At 35.7% G+C, this 15,556-nt stretch overlaps 1 protein-coding gene across 2 annotated transcripts in view; it reads right to left on the bottom strand.

Moving 5' to 3' along the window:
* RAB3GAP2 (RAB3 GTPase activating non-catalytic protein subunit 2) overlaps positions 1 to 15,556 on the bottom strand; it is a 163,667-nt gene that overhangs the window by 3,975 nt on the left and 144,136 nt on the right. Inside the window, exon 32 of one of the 2 annotated variants that reach the window (XM_001375614.5) lies at positions 3,528 to 3,617. In XM_001375614.5, the coding sequence (XP_001375651.1) occupies positions 3,528 to 3,617 (90 nt within the window). Of the gene's footprint in view, positions 1 to 3,527; positions 3,618 to 3,665; positions 6,015 to 15,556 lie in introns of those variants that run through there. The other variant, XM_016430178.2, reaches the window with a different exon arrangement.

The raw sequence follows: 15,556 nt of genomic DNA on the forward strand, positions 1-15,556 counted from the left end.
ACTCTCACCATTTCTACATATTACAAAAAAAAAAACCCCAAACAAACAAACAGGAAAAGATGGCAAAATACCATTTAAAATACCTACAGAATATGTAAAGTGCTTTAGAGTCTTCCCACCAAGAACTACATGAATACAACAGCAAAACATGCTTAGGGTAATCAAGACAGACCTAAATAATGGAGATGTATTAACTGTTTATGAGTAAACCAAGCCAACAAAATAAAAATGACAGTACAATGGGGAAAAAGTATGGGGAAACAAATAAACATTTATATAGCATCTACATGCCAGGAATTGTGCTGAGTGCTTTCTAAAAATATCTCATATGATCCTTACAACAACCTTGTAAGGCAGGTGCTATTATTATCCCCATCTTATAGCTGAGGAAACTGAGGCAGAGGCTCAGTTACTTGTCCATTAGCATATGGTTAATGTATGAAATGAAATAATTTTTTGTTTTATCAAACACTGGGATTCTGTATTCCATGGTTTCTTATTCTCCTCTGCTTAGGCTGTTTCACTGATCCACCTCTCTGTTTTTTAACCAATACCAAAAGGTTTTGATGACAGATGCTTTAGAATATATCTTGAGTCCCGATACTGGTATTTCCCTTTTATTCCTATCTTTTTTCCACCATGTTCCTTGATATTCTAGATATTTTATTCCTCCAAATAATTTTTTTCGTTACTTCATTTTTTTCTGTAAAGCATCTCTTTGACAGTATAAGCCTAATTTAGTAGTGTTATTTTTAATAGAGTGGCACAACCCAATTATGAGCACTAAATATTTTTCTAGTCATATAAGCTTCTTTAGTTTGTTAAAGGGCAGTTTACAATTAACTCTATAGCTACAATTTCATATACTTCAGAAGACTAACACCTAACTCCCATATACTTTATGCATTTTATTTATTTTGAACAAGATTTTGCTTTATTTCATTGACCCCTGGATTTTGATATCCCATAGACTGTAAGTAGGTTCATTCTTTAGCCTACAACTTTGCTGAAATGATTGTCTGAATGGTCTCTGCTGATTCACTAGGGTTTTATAAGTAAACCATCATATTATCACCAAATAAGATAGTTTTATTTCCTTTGCCTATCCTTACACCTTTAATTTTCTTCTCTTATCTTACTGCTACTGACTGATAACATTCTTCCCATCATGGGAGTGTTCATCAGTTGGACTTTCTTCCATAACTGGTTTCCTTTCCACCACCTGACTGAAACTGTTCTCAGATACCAAGTAACCAATGAAACCTTTGTTGCCAAATCCTCTTCTCAGGCTTCATCCTTCTTGACTTCCTTATAGTTTGTACACTTCTGACCAGGCCTCCTTCCAGATATTCCTCCCTCAGTTTTGTGACACTGCTCTGTCTTTGCTTAGAAAAGAAACTTTATTAGGCTGTGATTGCCCTGAGAACAGGAACTATTCTTTGCCTTTCTTTATAATGCTAGCATTTAGTACAAAGCCTGCACATGTATTTTGACCATTTAAAAAAACACAGTACATGATATGTTCAGATTATCTTGAATGTAATTTTTCTTAATAGGGACTCTTTCTTTTTAATTTTGGTAAGGTTAGAATTTAATATTACCACAACTAGCTAAAAATTCTTTTGAGCCTTTGTGTCTAATATGGCCTGTTGGAATGAACGTTATGCTATCATCCGATTCAATGTACCATAACAACTTGTAAAAGGAAATTTCAGAGATTTTGCAGTTGAATTAAAGCTCATTAGTGTCTGTCCACTTTGTAGTGTCATTATCCACATCCTGTTGCCTATTGTGAATTTTAAACTTACTCCACCCTACTCAGACATGCTTTAGGGGAAGATAAAAGTTGTAAACTCCTGATTGAACAATGAAAGTCCCCAACTCATACCTTATAGTAAAGCTAAAACCTTAAGCTAGAACTATTTTTAGATCTAATACAAAAAGGTATTAAGTACCTGTAAAGGTTAAATTAATCACAAAAAGGTCAAGTAACTTACAAAAAGCAAGGTTAACAAAGAGGTGTGAAGTATTCAGAAGATTTAATCTAACCAGAGAAGGTAAAAACCAAAGAAGGGGAAAACTAAGACTGGGCAGTCCTGGAAAAAAAGCATCTACTGTGACTGGTAGATGTAAAAATTTAGGGGAGGTGACATAAGAGAAAAAATCTCTTTAAAAGGAGGCGAAAGAACAGTTCAGGGACAATTGAATTCAGTTTGGTAATTTTAGTTTGGAGTGGAAGAACCCAGTTTGGAGACAGTCTTGTGGTGAATGATAAAGACTGACTTGCTCTCCCTTAGGCTTAGGCCTAGGCCATTTTGGCCTAGGCCTTTTTCTACTGCTTGGCTCAGCCTGAGACAGAGCAGTTTAAATTAACTAACTCACTCTCTCTCTCTCTCTCTCTCTCTCTCTCTCTCTCTCTCTCTCTCTCTCTCTCTCTCTCTCTCTCTCTCTCTCTCTCTCTCTCTCTCTCCCCTTCCCTTAATTCCTTCTTTCTTTATTAATTAAAATCTCCATAAATTCCAGCTGACTTGGGTATTTTCATATTTGGGAATTTTCCATGGCGACCACTTATTTTAGATTTTAAGTCAAAACACTAAAAATTATCCTTACAGTTTTGGCGTTTACATTATGCACGAGTATACTAGAAGGTTCTGGTGTTGGGTCCTTTTGTCTCCCTTTCTTCTACTCTTAGTGCCTTGCTTAATGGACATGGATTCATTTATCATCATCTGGCATATGATTACCGAAACCATGTGATAGCAGATGCACAGTGATAGTAGAATTAAGAAGAGGGGAGGGCTTAGAGGAAAGAAAAGATTCAATTTTGGATGTGTTGATTTAAGAAGTCATTGGGATGCATAGTTCAAGATGTTCAATAGGCAGTTGGAGATTCAAGACCATTAGTCAGAGGGGAGGTTATGGCTGGATAAAGAGAATAGAAATAGGAATTATATGAATAGAGATAACTGAAAACCTGTTTCAACTCACTATTCATGAAAGACTGACTGAATACTAAAGAGAACTAACAGTTAAATATTTATAAGCTGTCAAGGAACTACATTCTTTGTGGCCCTGCATCAATTGTCACTGCAGAAATAGAAGGGCTATGTATACAGTATGGGTGACTGTTCTATATTTTTATTTGATGCATATGCTGCCATGGCCAAAGAGTTCTTTACTTGAAAGTTGAAATTTCCGGTAATATGCTTGCTAAAGAAGCTAAAGGTCCTTGAACAAAATCAGTATATTGCAGAATTCATATTATTATTATTATTATTATTTAAATTAAACCCTTACCTTCCGTCTTGAAGTCAATACTGTGTATTGGCTCCAAGGCAGAAGAGTGGTAAGGGCTAGGCAATGGGGGTCAAGTGACTTGCCCAGGGTCACACAGCTGGGAAGTGTCTGAGGACACATTTGAACCTAGGACCTACCATCTCTAGGCCTGACTCTCAATCCACTGAGCTAACCAGCTGCCCCCAATCCATATTTGTTATTAAAGAGGAAACAAAAGCATTAAAACCTACCTGTTGTCGGACAGAAATGAAATTTGGGTCCATTTCACCACTCGGTAGTAATTGAATTGAAGTTAGATCTTTAAAAAATGCATTTTTACCCTGAAAGAATAAAAAAGATTATGAGTACTTTTTTGAGGTGTTATTGAAGTTTTTCCTATTCCTATAAAATTTACAGTATTTTAATTTAACTTTTCTCTTCATCTCAATATTAGGAGAAATTTGGTTAATCTGTATTATAAGACTGGAATATAGTTAATCTGATGAGTATTTAAATATTTGGACACTGATATGAAATTTAGATTTTATATGAGGTTTACAAGAAAGCCACAAAATAACAAAATATTGAAAAGTAAAATTCAGGAAGGAATAGATTTTATTTGACCTGGAAAAGAGGTTGCCACAGATTATATGAAGGATGTTTATGACTAAACCACAGAAAATGGAATTGCTAGAAGAAAATAGTAAGTTAGACCAACATTTCCTAAACAATAGCCTATATAACATTTGCATAATATAAAATATAAATGGGATTACATTTGAAAATTTTCATGGTAGTGATAATTCCTATGTATATCAAAAATATTTGTAATTGTAACATGGCAATTTTTTAGTATGAAAAATATTTCATTTCCTCTTTTGCTCCAGATTTATTTTAATCCCTATTCCAAATCTCACTCTTTTCCCAGAAGCAATTCATATTCATAGCTAACCTGTAGATATTTCTAAATTTTGTTCCTATTGTTCATGTATAAAATCAACTGTAATCAATGAGCAATGAATAAGTGCTTTCTATGTGCCAGGAATTATGCTAAGTATTAGAGAGAAGGGAAAAATGATCTCTGCTCTCAAGGGGCATAAAATTTTTTTTAAGCATAAAATCTAATGAGGGTAGATACCATATAAATAGACATATTCAAGAAATATACAGAACAGACAGAAGGAAAGGTTAGGGGTGGGAGTGTATCAGTAGCTAGGGTAACCAGGAAAGGCCTGCATAAGGTGGTGGCTGAACTGGTGATTCTAAGAGTAGATCAAGAAGGAGAGCATTCTGGGCATAGGAGAGAGTCAGTGAAAAAGAAAGGGCATGAAATAGTATCCTTGTGAGGAACACCATGTGTGGTGGGCAGTAAAATGTAAGAAAGGTAGAAAATTATGAAAGGGCCAGGATAGGCAGAACTTTAAACACCAAACAAAGGAGTTTATCTTGATCCTAAAGATAACAGGAAGCCAAGGGAGAGTACTGAGTAGGAGGGTGATATGGTGAGATCTATGTGACACATGTTTAAATTAGTCTAGGGAACAGGGTTAAATAGGAAGAATTTATTTGCTATAGTTAGAGGTAAGTAATACCAGTTTTTCTATGTTACTATCAGATATATAGTTCTACCTAAAGAGAATTGTATCACAATTGTATAGAGATTGTATTACAATCAATAAACTACATTTATTTAGTCCTACTTTGTACAAGGCATTGTGCTTCATAGAGTGAATATATATATTCATATACATACATGGGTGAAATAAGATACAGACTTCCCTCAAGAAAGGTCACAATCTTAGTAAATCAGACTAAGTGCAAGGGAAAAATCTATATGCTACATACCATGAGAAATATGAGTTGGAAAATAGCACATCTAGTTTGTCGCAGAGGTAGGGAAGGAATAGCTTATTATGGAAAACTTCATGAATAGAAGTGACTTTTAAGTCAGACCTTGGAAGAAATGAAAGATTTCAATAGCTAAAGATGTGGCAGAATACATCTGAGGCATGGGGAATAACATATATATGGAGATGATAAAAGGGCAGGAAAACAAAAAATGCAGAAAATAACTTGACTAAAACCAAATGTATGTGAAGATGAAAAGTATGAAACAAGACTGGAAAGGCAGACGGGAGCCATATTGTCAAGGTTTTGAAGCCTTGTTAAGGAATTTGTATTTTATTTAATATTTACTCAGTGAAGGGATAGCTAGAAGGTTTTTGAAAAGGAGAATAACATAATTAAGAGTGATGGTGTAGGGACAGCTAGGTGAATCAGTGGATAAAGAGCCAGACAGAGAAAAGGGAGGTTCTGAGTTCAAATCTTATCTCAGATATTTACTGGGATAGTGTGACCCTGTGCAAATCACTTAGCCTGCATTACCTAGCCTTTACCATTTTTTAGTCTGATTTTAAGAGAGTAGGTAAAGGTCTGAAAAAAAAACACAAAAAAAGGGGTAGTATAGAATGGATTAGAGAAGAGGAGATGGAATATAGGGAAAAAAATTTAATTAGGTAAAAGGAAACTAAAGCCCCAACAAAATGAACTTGATATTTCCTCTGGTTTGTGCTTAATACCATGCCCACAGGATAATTACATACACATTCACAACTTTTCTTTTGTTTTGGTCTCACCTATTAATCCCAGATATGATTATTTTTTATCTGAAATTGTGTTTTCTTTGATACTCCAGTGATGAAGATCAACAACTCAGCTACTCCTTAAATCTGTGAGAACTGCGAAGAGCATGAGAAGTAAAGTGATTTGCCTGTATCAAACAACCAAGTCAAAGAACTTGAGACATTTAACTCCATCTTTTTGACCTTAAGACAGACCACTAATCCACTAACCTGAACTGATGCTAAATCTCATATAAAATTATGAAATTCTAAAGCACAGTAAATCTTTTCTCTGAAATAAAACATTTGTCACCCTTCTTTGCCTGATTTGCTAATGTAATTTGGATGGCTAAGCATTATGTATCTACTCACTAACAAGATAAATATTACAAAGGAAAAGCCATTTCCACTTGCCTAAATATCATACTGCATTTGAAGTAAACTTGTCATTTACATCACAAGTCTTCCAAATTTTAATACTGGATTACTCCATATTTTATAGACATTGTTGCTCATAAAATAATGAACAAAACATTGGGAACCTGGAAGGAAATTGTATTCTAGCTATAGCAGTATCAATGAGCCTTAATTTCCTTATCTACAAAATGAGTGAGATGGACTAAGTTCCCTTCCACCTTTAGATCTATGATTTAGTTAACTTTATTCATTGTCTGCTATGTTGAATTTACTCCTTTCTGTTCTATGTGAAAATGCCAGAGGATGTAGTCCCTACTTTTTAAGAAGTCACAGTTTGATGGGGATAATAAAAAAAAAACAAAAATAAATAATAAATGTTCCTACAAACATGCAAGAAGAGATGAGTTTTGGTGTATGTTCTAAAGAAGGAATACAATTTTGCAGATAGAACTTGAAAAGAAATAGTTTAGAGATGGGAATTCAATATTAGTATCTACTATATAACTGGCAGCACAGTGTAATGGATAGAGTGCTAGTCTTTAAATCAATAAAATCTATGTTCAAGTCATTCTCAACAAACTCCAGGGACTTTATGTTACCTCCAGGATCAAATGTAAAATCCTGTGCTTGGAATTCAATTGAATTCCATGCCCTTTATAACCTGGGCCACTTTGCCTTTCCAGTCTTCTTTGTTCTTGGTTCTTCTTAGCTCTCAGGTTCTCTGGAGATAAAGGTGGTACCTTACTTTCAGGAGGTAACTGGTAGATTCTTTCACTTTTCATTTTCAATCAATTGCTTTGATTAGTCAAATCTTTTAAAGTTGTTGTTTTTTTAATATTGTAGGTCCTGCTCATAAAGATTGGATTTGGCTCTCCCCTAATGGTAACAATCAAAGTACTTAGCTCTTCCCTGATTGTGAAGATTTAAATTTAACTCATGTCTTTTTTTAGATTTTAATCCCCATAATTATAAACACCCTACTTAAAAGTTAATTATGGAGACCTGCCTATTTTTAGATTCAATCGCAAAAAGTGCAAACATAATACTTAAAAGTTAAGTATGAAGATCTGCCCATTTAGATCTAATCACCAAAGGTGCAAAGTGGGAAGTCTGTGACCCACATGTGCAATAGTGTGTAATGAATCAGAGTCAACTAACTGCCTTCTGGGCAGTCCTAGATCAGAGCATCAGCTGTGATTGACAGACGTGGAATTAGGGGAAGTGACACAAGAGAACATGCCTTTAAAAGAGAGGGTGCTACACAGAGTTTGGGATTTTTTGGAGCAGAGTTCAACTTGGACTTCCACTTCTGCTGGATGCAATTCTTCATGCTTTCAAGTTGATGCTGGTGAAGAGGGGCAGAAGGATCTGCTGACTGGACTGATAATTGGTGAGTGAAAAGCTGATTCTTAATTGTTGGATTTTCTGAAGAGACTTCATGGGTCCTCGGCTGCCAAGGCCTGCTGAAACTAATTCTCCCTGCCTGGAGGGGCCAGGAGTAAATTACTTAGTGCTCAGTATGGTAGATGCATGGAGAGCCAAGCATGCAAGAAACAAGCTGGGGACCTAATCTGCCAAATCAAGGAGAAAGTTCCAAACGGAATGATCCCAGAAGGTAGAGGCAGTTGAAGCAGACCAGGGGAGAAATTGGGACTTGGATGCTGTCCTTTTCTCTGGGGTTGCCTGACCAGGAGACTTTGGCTCTCTGGGATTTTACTGACCACAAGTTGGAGGAAAGCCAGGCTGAAGGAGAGACTTTCTTGGTGGCTGGCTGAAGGAGAGAAGCCCTGAACTGATATTGTTAGCTTTTGTCCCAAGTTGAAGGATCCTTGAGGGGGGCTTCTGAAATTAGGTTGAGAGACCTTGGTGGCTTTGTGAAGAAGAAGATTTTAATAGTAGTCCTCCATCTTTCTGACTGTCCCTCTGTCACAGTTGTGGCTGGACTGATTTCCCAAAACCTCAAATTCTCCCTCATTATTGATTATTGGAAACCCTCATTCCTCTTTCCTCAGTTTCCCATCCTGTTGTTTTCCAATAAACCCCTTACCTGAGAAAGAAAACAAGAGTATCTTTATAGTCCACTCGGGGTGGGGGAGGGAGGAAGTCAAAGGCTTCAAGAAGTGGGTGGGTAAGGGAGTGAGTGAGGGAGAAAGAGGGTAGGAAATAGATTGATCCATTAGCCTTCAAATAGGGATCAATAGGCAAACCTTAGTGCATTCCCCTGTAGCAACATCCCTTTATCTGTAGCAATATCTCTCTAGCTCTATCTCTGAAGTAGTCCCTCTATCTCCATTGTAACTAGGTACCCTCAGGTGTCCCCCTACCAGCAGCTCTCTCTAGTCACAAGCCAGAATACATTCCAGTTATTACAACCAGAAATAGTTCACATTAGATTATCCTTTCTATTACATTTGGCACCTCAAGTCTGACTGTACCCACATTCCTTCAAGCAGGGTAGTAAAGGAAGAAAAACAAAAATGTTCAGACAAATTGTTTGTGGAATGGTGGTCATTACTATGATTGCCTGCTTTTGGGTTTACCACTTACTATACAGCAAACTAACTCATATGAAACTTTGGATTATGTGGGCAACATTACAATGACTCTTTTACAATTGCCATTATGAACTGGTTCTCTGGCAAGTCCTGGCACAAGTATATGTAATCTTTATGGCTGTGTTGCAGACTCTAACTCAAGTGAAGGAAGTATTTAGATTTGTGGTTTCCCCTAAGGCAGAGAAGATTAAGGCTATGGATACCAACCTAGAAGGCATGATTAAGGCTGTGTTTGAACAACTGATTAAGGAAAAAGGACTAGATCTAGTTATGGGCAAGGACAATGGGGAAACTGAGAATGTACCTCAGGAAACTGAAGGTGGCAATGAAAATGAGAACAAACCTGCTAGTGACCCTGAGAAAATCTGTCCTTTGAAAGAGGTCACTAAGCTAACTACTAATGCTGGTGTGATACATTCAAAAGCCCATAGACAATTCACTCCTCAGGAACTGGAATCCATAAAGCGCAGTTTCCCAAAATTTGTGGACAATCCTTTTAAATTCCAAAAGGAGCTGAAACTGGCATTCAGGATCTTTGATCCTGATTTCGAAGATGTCGAGTTCCTATTGTTCCTATCTACTACATCAGGCTAAATATCTTACCTTATCCTCTCTCTGATTTCTTGCTTCACTGTTTCTACATTTTGTAAATAAATTGTAAATAAAATCTCTTTGGAATTAATTAAATTCCTGGTGACCAAACTCTTAAATAATCAAGTCCAATTCTTTAAAAATTAACCCCTTCCCCCCATTACACTCTGCATTAACTTTTACTTTCCAGTTCTTATAATGGTTGCTTTTATCACTTCTTACAGCACAATAATATTCCATTTCATTCACATACAACAATTTGTTTATCCATTCCACAACTGATGGACTCTCCATATTTTCTTTTTTTGGTTTATCATCTTAATTCAGGATCATAAAGTTTATTTTGCTTCCAATTCTTCTCTTCTCATTATTAGTTTCCCTCTTATTCATTCTTCTTCCTATTATGGCTTGTGTCCCTATTCTATACCAAACCCTTTGTGTGTATATGTATACGTGTTCAATTCTCCTTTATCCACCTAATATAAACTATATTCATCTGATGCTCTCTTGCCCTTTATATATATATACACACATATATATACACACACACTCTTCTTTTCACACATCCCAAATATGACAAATAGTAAGATCCACCCTTCTCCTTTCTACATTAGAGTACTGCATTTGCCCTTTATTTTCTTTCCCCTCTTAAAATCTCATAATAGATTCCAATCCATGACTTTTTCCTCTATTTTTCTCAATAAACTCTAAAATGCCCTTGAAGACATTATAGTTCTGAAAGAAAACTTGTTTCTTCTCCCCCTGTTAGAATGTTAGACCTTTAAAATCATAGAACTCTATCTAACTGCTCAAATAAATGTATCTTTCTAGGTTTCTCTTGACCCATGGGTTTGCATTTCAAAGTTCCTCCTCAGCTCTGGTCTTTTCATCAGAAATGCTCTTCAATAGAGGCCCATTTTTAACTCTGTATGAGTGTACTTGGGTAGTTTATTCTTGATTGTAAGCATACCTTTTGACTTTTGAAAAACTATATTCCTATATTTCCTCTCAGGTTTATTAGAAGTTGCTAGGTCTTGTATGTACCTGACTGGGGTTCCCTGATATGTGAACTCTTTCTTTTTTGGATGCTAACAGGATTTTCCCCCCCTGCATTTCAGAATTCTGACTTTGTTATTCCTGGGAAACTTTCTTTTTGAGGTTCCTTTTAGGAGGTAATTGGTGGATTCTTTCTCTTTTCTACTTTGTCTACTTTGTCTTTTTGTCACTGGGGTTCTTCACTTTGTCTTTACTTGAAATCTGCTTCAAATTTAGGAAACTGTCATTTATGATTCCTTAAAATATAATATTGTACATGATTTTTAAAACTTATAGTTTTCCAGGAGACCAATGACCTTTAATTATCTCTCCATGTCTTGTTTATCTCCAGGTCAGTTCCTTTGTTTTAACCTTTTGATTTAGTTCTAATATTTTTTTGCTGTTTCATAAGGTCACTGATTTGTTTGATCTAGTTTAGTTTTCAGGGAGTCAGTTACTTGGGTAAAGTTTACTACTTTCTCTTCTAAGTTATTTTTTCTCCTTCCAATTCTTTCCTCAATAGTTTGTATTTCATTTTTTATGTCTTACTTCATTTATTCTAGGTATGCATATTTAGTGATGTGTTGGAACCGGCTCATATCAGCTCATGAGGGTCAATTGTTAAATTTTTTGGAATTTTTAAAACCAACTGTTATTAAAAATTAAACTACATAAACTTAAAATTAGATTCATTATATTAAAAAAGATAATAAATATATAAAATATAACTTCCTAATTATTTTTACTATCATATATAATCTGATGGTTATTTCCCTCTATAGGAAATACAACATAATGGTATGCCACTGTGTATCTCTATCCAAACCTGCACCTGGATAAAGATGCACAGTAGATGTCATGTTGGAAGCTTGAAATTAGTCATGAAGTTATAACACATAAATTGGCAAATACTACAAAATAAGATTTAATTTATTGGTTTGTTGATTATCTAGAACAAAGTTCAGTGAGCCAAGACTCAAGTGGAAAACCCTATCCACTGATATTTTTCTATAGTTTGCCAGCTAAGAATAGTTTTCAAATTTTAGATCAAATTTTATTGCATTTAAAAATGTAAATTTTATTCCTAGGTCACTGGCCATGTAAAAACATCCAGAGTTGGGTCTTGGACTATACTTCAGAAAGTAATGGAAAAAATGTTAACAAGGCTGATTAAATTTAAACATGTGTCCTATCTGTAGCTATTATATTGTGAATAGCACTAAATTGATGTAAATGTTCTTAAATTCCGCAAAGAAGTTATTTACATCATTGACAAAAGAGTGAAATCCCAATGTATGTTCTGATTGATTCACTTTCATCTTACTCATTAATTTAAACGAAACTATCAAGTAACATTAGTTTTAGAATTACAATTGTCAATAAAGTAAGCAATTTCTTGGCTGAGTTGGATAGTAAACAAATATATTTTTTAAACCCATACCCTCTGTCTTAGAATCAATATTATTGGTTCCAAGGCAGAAGAGCAATAAGGCCTAGGCAACTGGAGTCAAATGATACACTTAGGACAGAAATTAAAAATTCATCTTTAATCTGATTTTGGGATGCTAATACAATTATAAAAACAATGGGTTTTGCAAGAAACAGCAAGTTACACTGAAGTTAAAAGTGTGAACAAGTTATTTTGGCTTAAAATGTGTTAATTAAAAATTATATAAAGAAATCATTAACAGAAATATTAAATACTCAAATGTTATGAATTTTACTTATAGAACATAAAATTATCTTTTTAGATTCTGTTCTTTAAAAAAGCAAAATGACAGCAAAACCTTTTTTTTTAAATACATAAGTGAAAACCGACACAGAAAATAGTGATAGGAATAAAAATTGAGGTGGAATATCAGATGCAATAGAACTACATTTTGTTGAATGATTATGGAAAAAAAACCATCATGTTTGTCAAAGGAAAAAATAATCTTGCACTTCAGACTGTTGGAATAAAAAAACAAGTATTTAAATTAACAAACAGTAAAAAGGCTTGAAATACTGGGATGTAAGGACTATTCTCCAATTTAGCATTTAGGACTGACAGCAGAAAAGTATGTCCATGTGTCCAAGGAATAAAATGCACATTTACTAAAACTGAATTGCAATGAAAACAACTGTAAAGCAAGCTTATCTATGGAAAAAATTGAGGAACAATATGTTTCTAAAGTTTATACTAAAATTCAAGATTAAAGAATTGGCTAATGAACCATTTTCCAATTTAGTGCATAAACTAAATAATAAAAATGTTCATGCTAATGTAATAATTTCAAATATTATTTGCAGTTAGATATAATAGACCTTTATTTGATACTGAGAATTTTAAAAAGAAAATGGAGTAGATATAAGAAATTGCTTACATAGTGCAATAAGAATAGCAGAAAATATCACAAGAGATATTAAGATGAAGATACTTCTCCATTAGTGTCAATGCAATGTCCCTGAACAATCTGCAGGGATCTAGGTGAAAAAACACTATCCACAAGCAGAGGACAAACTGTGGGAGTAAAAACACTGAGGAAAAGCAACTGCTTGACTACAGGGGTTGAGGGGATATGATTGAGGAGAGATGCTAAATGAACACCCTAATGCAAATACCAACAACATGGAAATGGGTTCGAATCAAGGACACATGTGATACCCTGTAGAATTGCGCATCGGCTTTGGGAGGGGTGGGGGTGGGGAGGAAAAGAAAATGATCTTTGTTTCCAATGAATAATGTTTGAAAATGACCAAATAAAATAATATTTAAAAGGGGAAAAAAGATGAAGATACTGCTATCATAGAAGAGAATGCAAAAATCTATACCATAATTGATGAGGGAACTATAATTTCAAAGAATAACACCTGTTGTAAGGATTAGCTCTTTGCTACAAACCAGGAAGTCCTACAAGGCAGAAGTAGGCGATTCTACAGGTCAACATTCCAGAGCTCTAAGAAGGCAGTTCTTGGCTGACAGGCTGTGACTTTCCCTAACAGTCAGAACAGCCAGGAGGGTTATTCTGGGATAGACCTATATATATTCCCTCTCCTATGGCTTTTCTTGAGATCTGCCTACCCCTGCTGCTGCTGTTGCTGTTGAAGAGTGATTTTCAACAGAGTTACTACTGGTGATTTTCTACTGGGATTCTCCAGACCCATAATCAAAAGGACTCCAGTTCCTGAGACCATTTTGGCCCTTGTCCTTGCTCCTACCAGCCCCTCCCTTAATCTTAAATAGCTATTAAGGAGGTAATTGGATTAGTATAGAAAGCTGTTAGTGGGTTAAAATATTGACTTTTGGGGTATAGGTTTAGATCCCCTTTCTTCCCTTCCCTTAGCTTAATAAAGAGTTAATTAGTTATGTTCTACCTAGTATTTTAATTATAGTTATTTCACACCCCAGTGTTTAACTCCAGTATACAATTCAGTTAGATCTTGCGATGTGACAGGGAGAAATCCAAAGATTTTTTAAATGGAAAAGCCCGGAGAGACTGCAAAGATTTATCAGCAGTAGTGGGGATGGGCTGAGAAGGCTTGGAATCTTGGGAAAGGGAACAACCCAGAAGGAATTAATTGATCTGCTCTCTCTTGACTCCAGACTTCTGGAGGAGAGGGTCAATATCTGACTGGATCCTGATCTAAGAAATCTTTCCTTTCCTGAACCTGATCACAATCCTCCCAAACCAACAAGTGGACAGAGAATTTGAGAGAAAAAGAGTCCAAGGGGGCAGCTGGGTGGCTCAGTGGATTGAGAGTCAGACCTAGAGACGGTAGGTCCTAGGTTCAAATCTGGCCTCAGACACTTCCCAGCTGTGCGACCCTGGGCAAGTCACTTGACCCCCATTGCTTAGCCCTTACCACTCTTCTGCCTTGGAGCCAATACACAGTATTGACTCCAAGACAGCAGGTAAGGGAGGGAAGGAGGGAAGGAGGGAGGGAGGGAGGGGGGGGGGGAGAGAGAGAGAGAGAGAGAGAGAGAGAGAGAGAGAGAGAGAGAGAGAGAGAGAGAGAGAGAGAGAGAGAGAGAGAGAGAGAGAGAGAGTCCACAAGAAGACTTATCACAATCTTCCTTTACCCTGAACTTAGGGTCACTTGTCAAACCTTCTCAGCCCATCCCCCCCTACCACTGATGGGATCTTTAGCTTTTCCATTTCAAAAGTCTCTGGATTTCTCTCTCTCACAAATGTTAACATTGTTGTTTTAATAGAATTGACATCAAGTAGAACTTAAGACTACTTCTAATATTTGTCTACTTCAAGCTACTGTATTTTTAATAATTGAAAGTGAATTTAAATGTATTTGTTCCAATGATGGTAATATAGTGCTAGAAGGAAAGTCTACAGCAGTTGTGAAGATGACAGAAAATTTTCCTAAAAATCATTTGGCTCCGTTTAAATCACTGACTGCAATTATCACTTGAAAATTTAAAATGTGATGTAAAAAAAATTAATAATTTAAAAATATTTCTGGAATAGATTCTACTCATCACCAATCTAAATCACAACTAAAGAACTTGAAATGAAAATTATTAAAAATGATCTAGTACTGGGACTGAGATGGACAGTATGTAGTTTATGAAATGCTGTATGGTGCACATATATTGTATTATACTTAATAAATGTTTAATGAGTGACTGACTCACTGAAATACCTGATGGAAGAGGCATGCCTATGTACCAGTTCACTTGCAAAAGAGAAGATCATTTTAGTGGACCAAACAGCTCACATAAATCAACAGTGTTGATTCATTTGTTAGTTCATCCTTCATTTTCAAAGAACCAATGACATCACTATGGAAATATCTTGGCTTTAACATGAACTGGATTTAAATGATACAGAGTTTCACAAAGTCAATCAGCTTCACTCTCTCTTCCAGTGTCACTGAAGTCCAGTGTCAGGACTGATAATGGCCCCAGGATGTGGTGGATGACCTTGGCATCTTTGATGACCAAGTGCTCCACGGCATCTGCTTCAGCCACCTTTGTGGCCATTGGAACAAATTGTTCTCATCTATCCATTCCACAGGGTAAATGCTTCATATGCTTGGGGTAGATATTCCTATGCCACTGATGGGCTT

The sequence above is a fragment of the Monodelphis domestica genome, chromosome 2 (genome assembly GCF_027887165.1).
Source record: "Monodelphis domestica isolate mMonDom1 chromosome 2, mMonDom1.pri, whole genome shotgun sequence".
NCBI lineage: Eukaryota > Metazoa > Chordata > Mammalia > Didelphimorphia > Didelphidae > Monodelphis > Monodelphis domestica.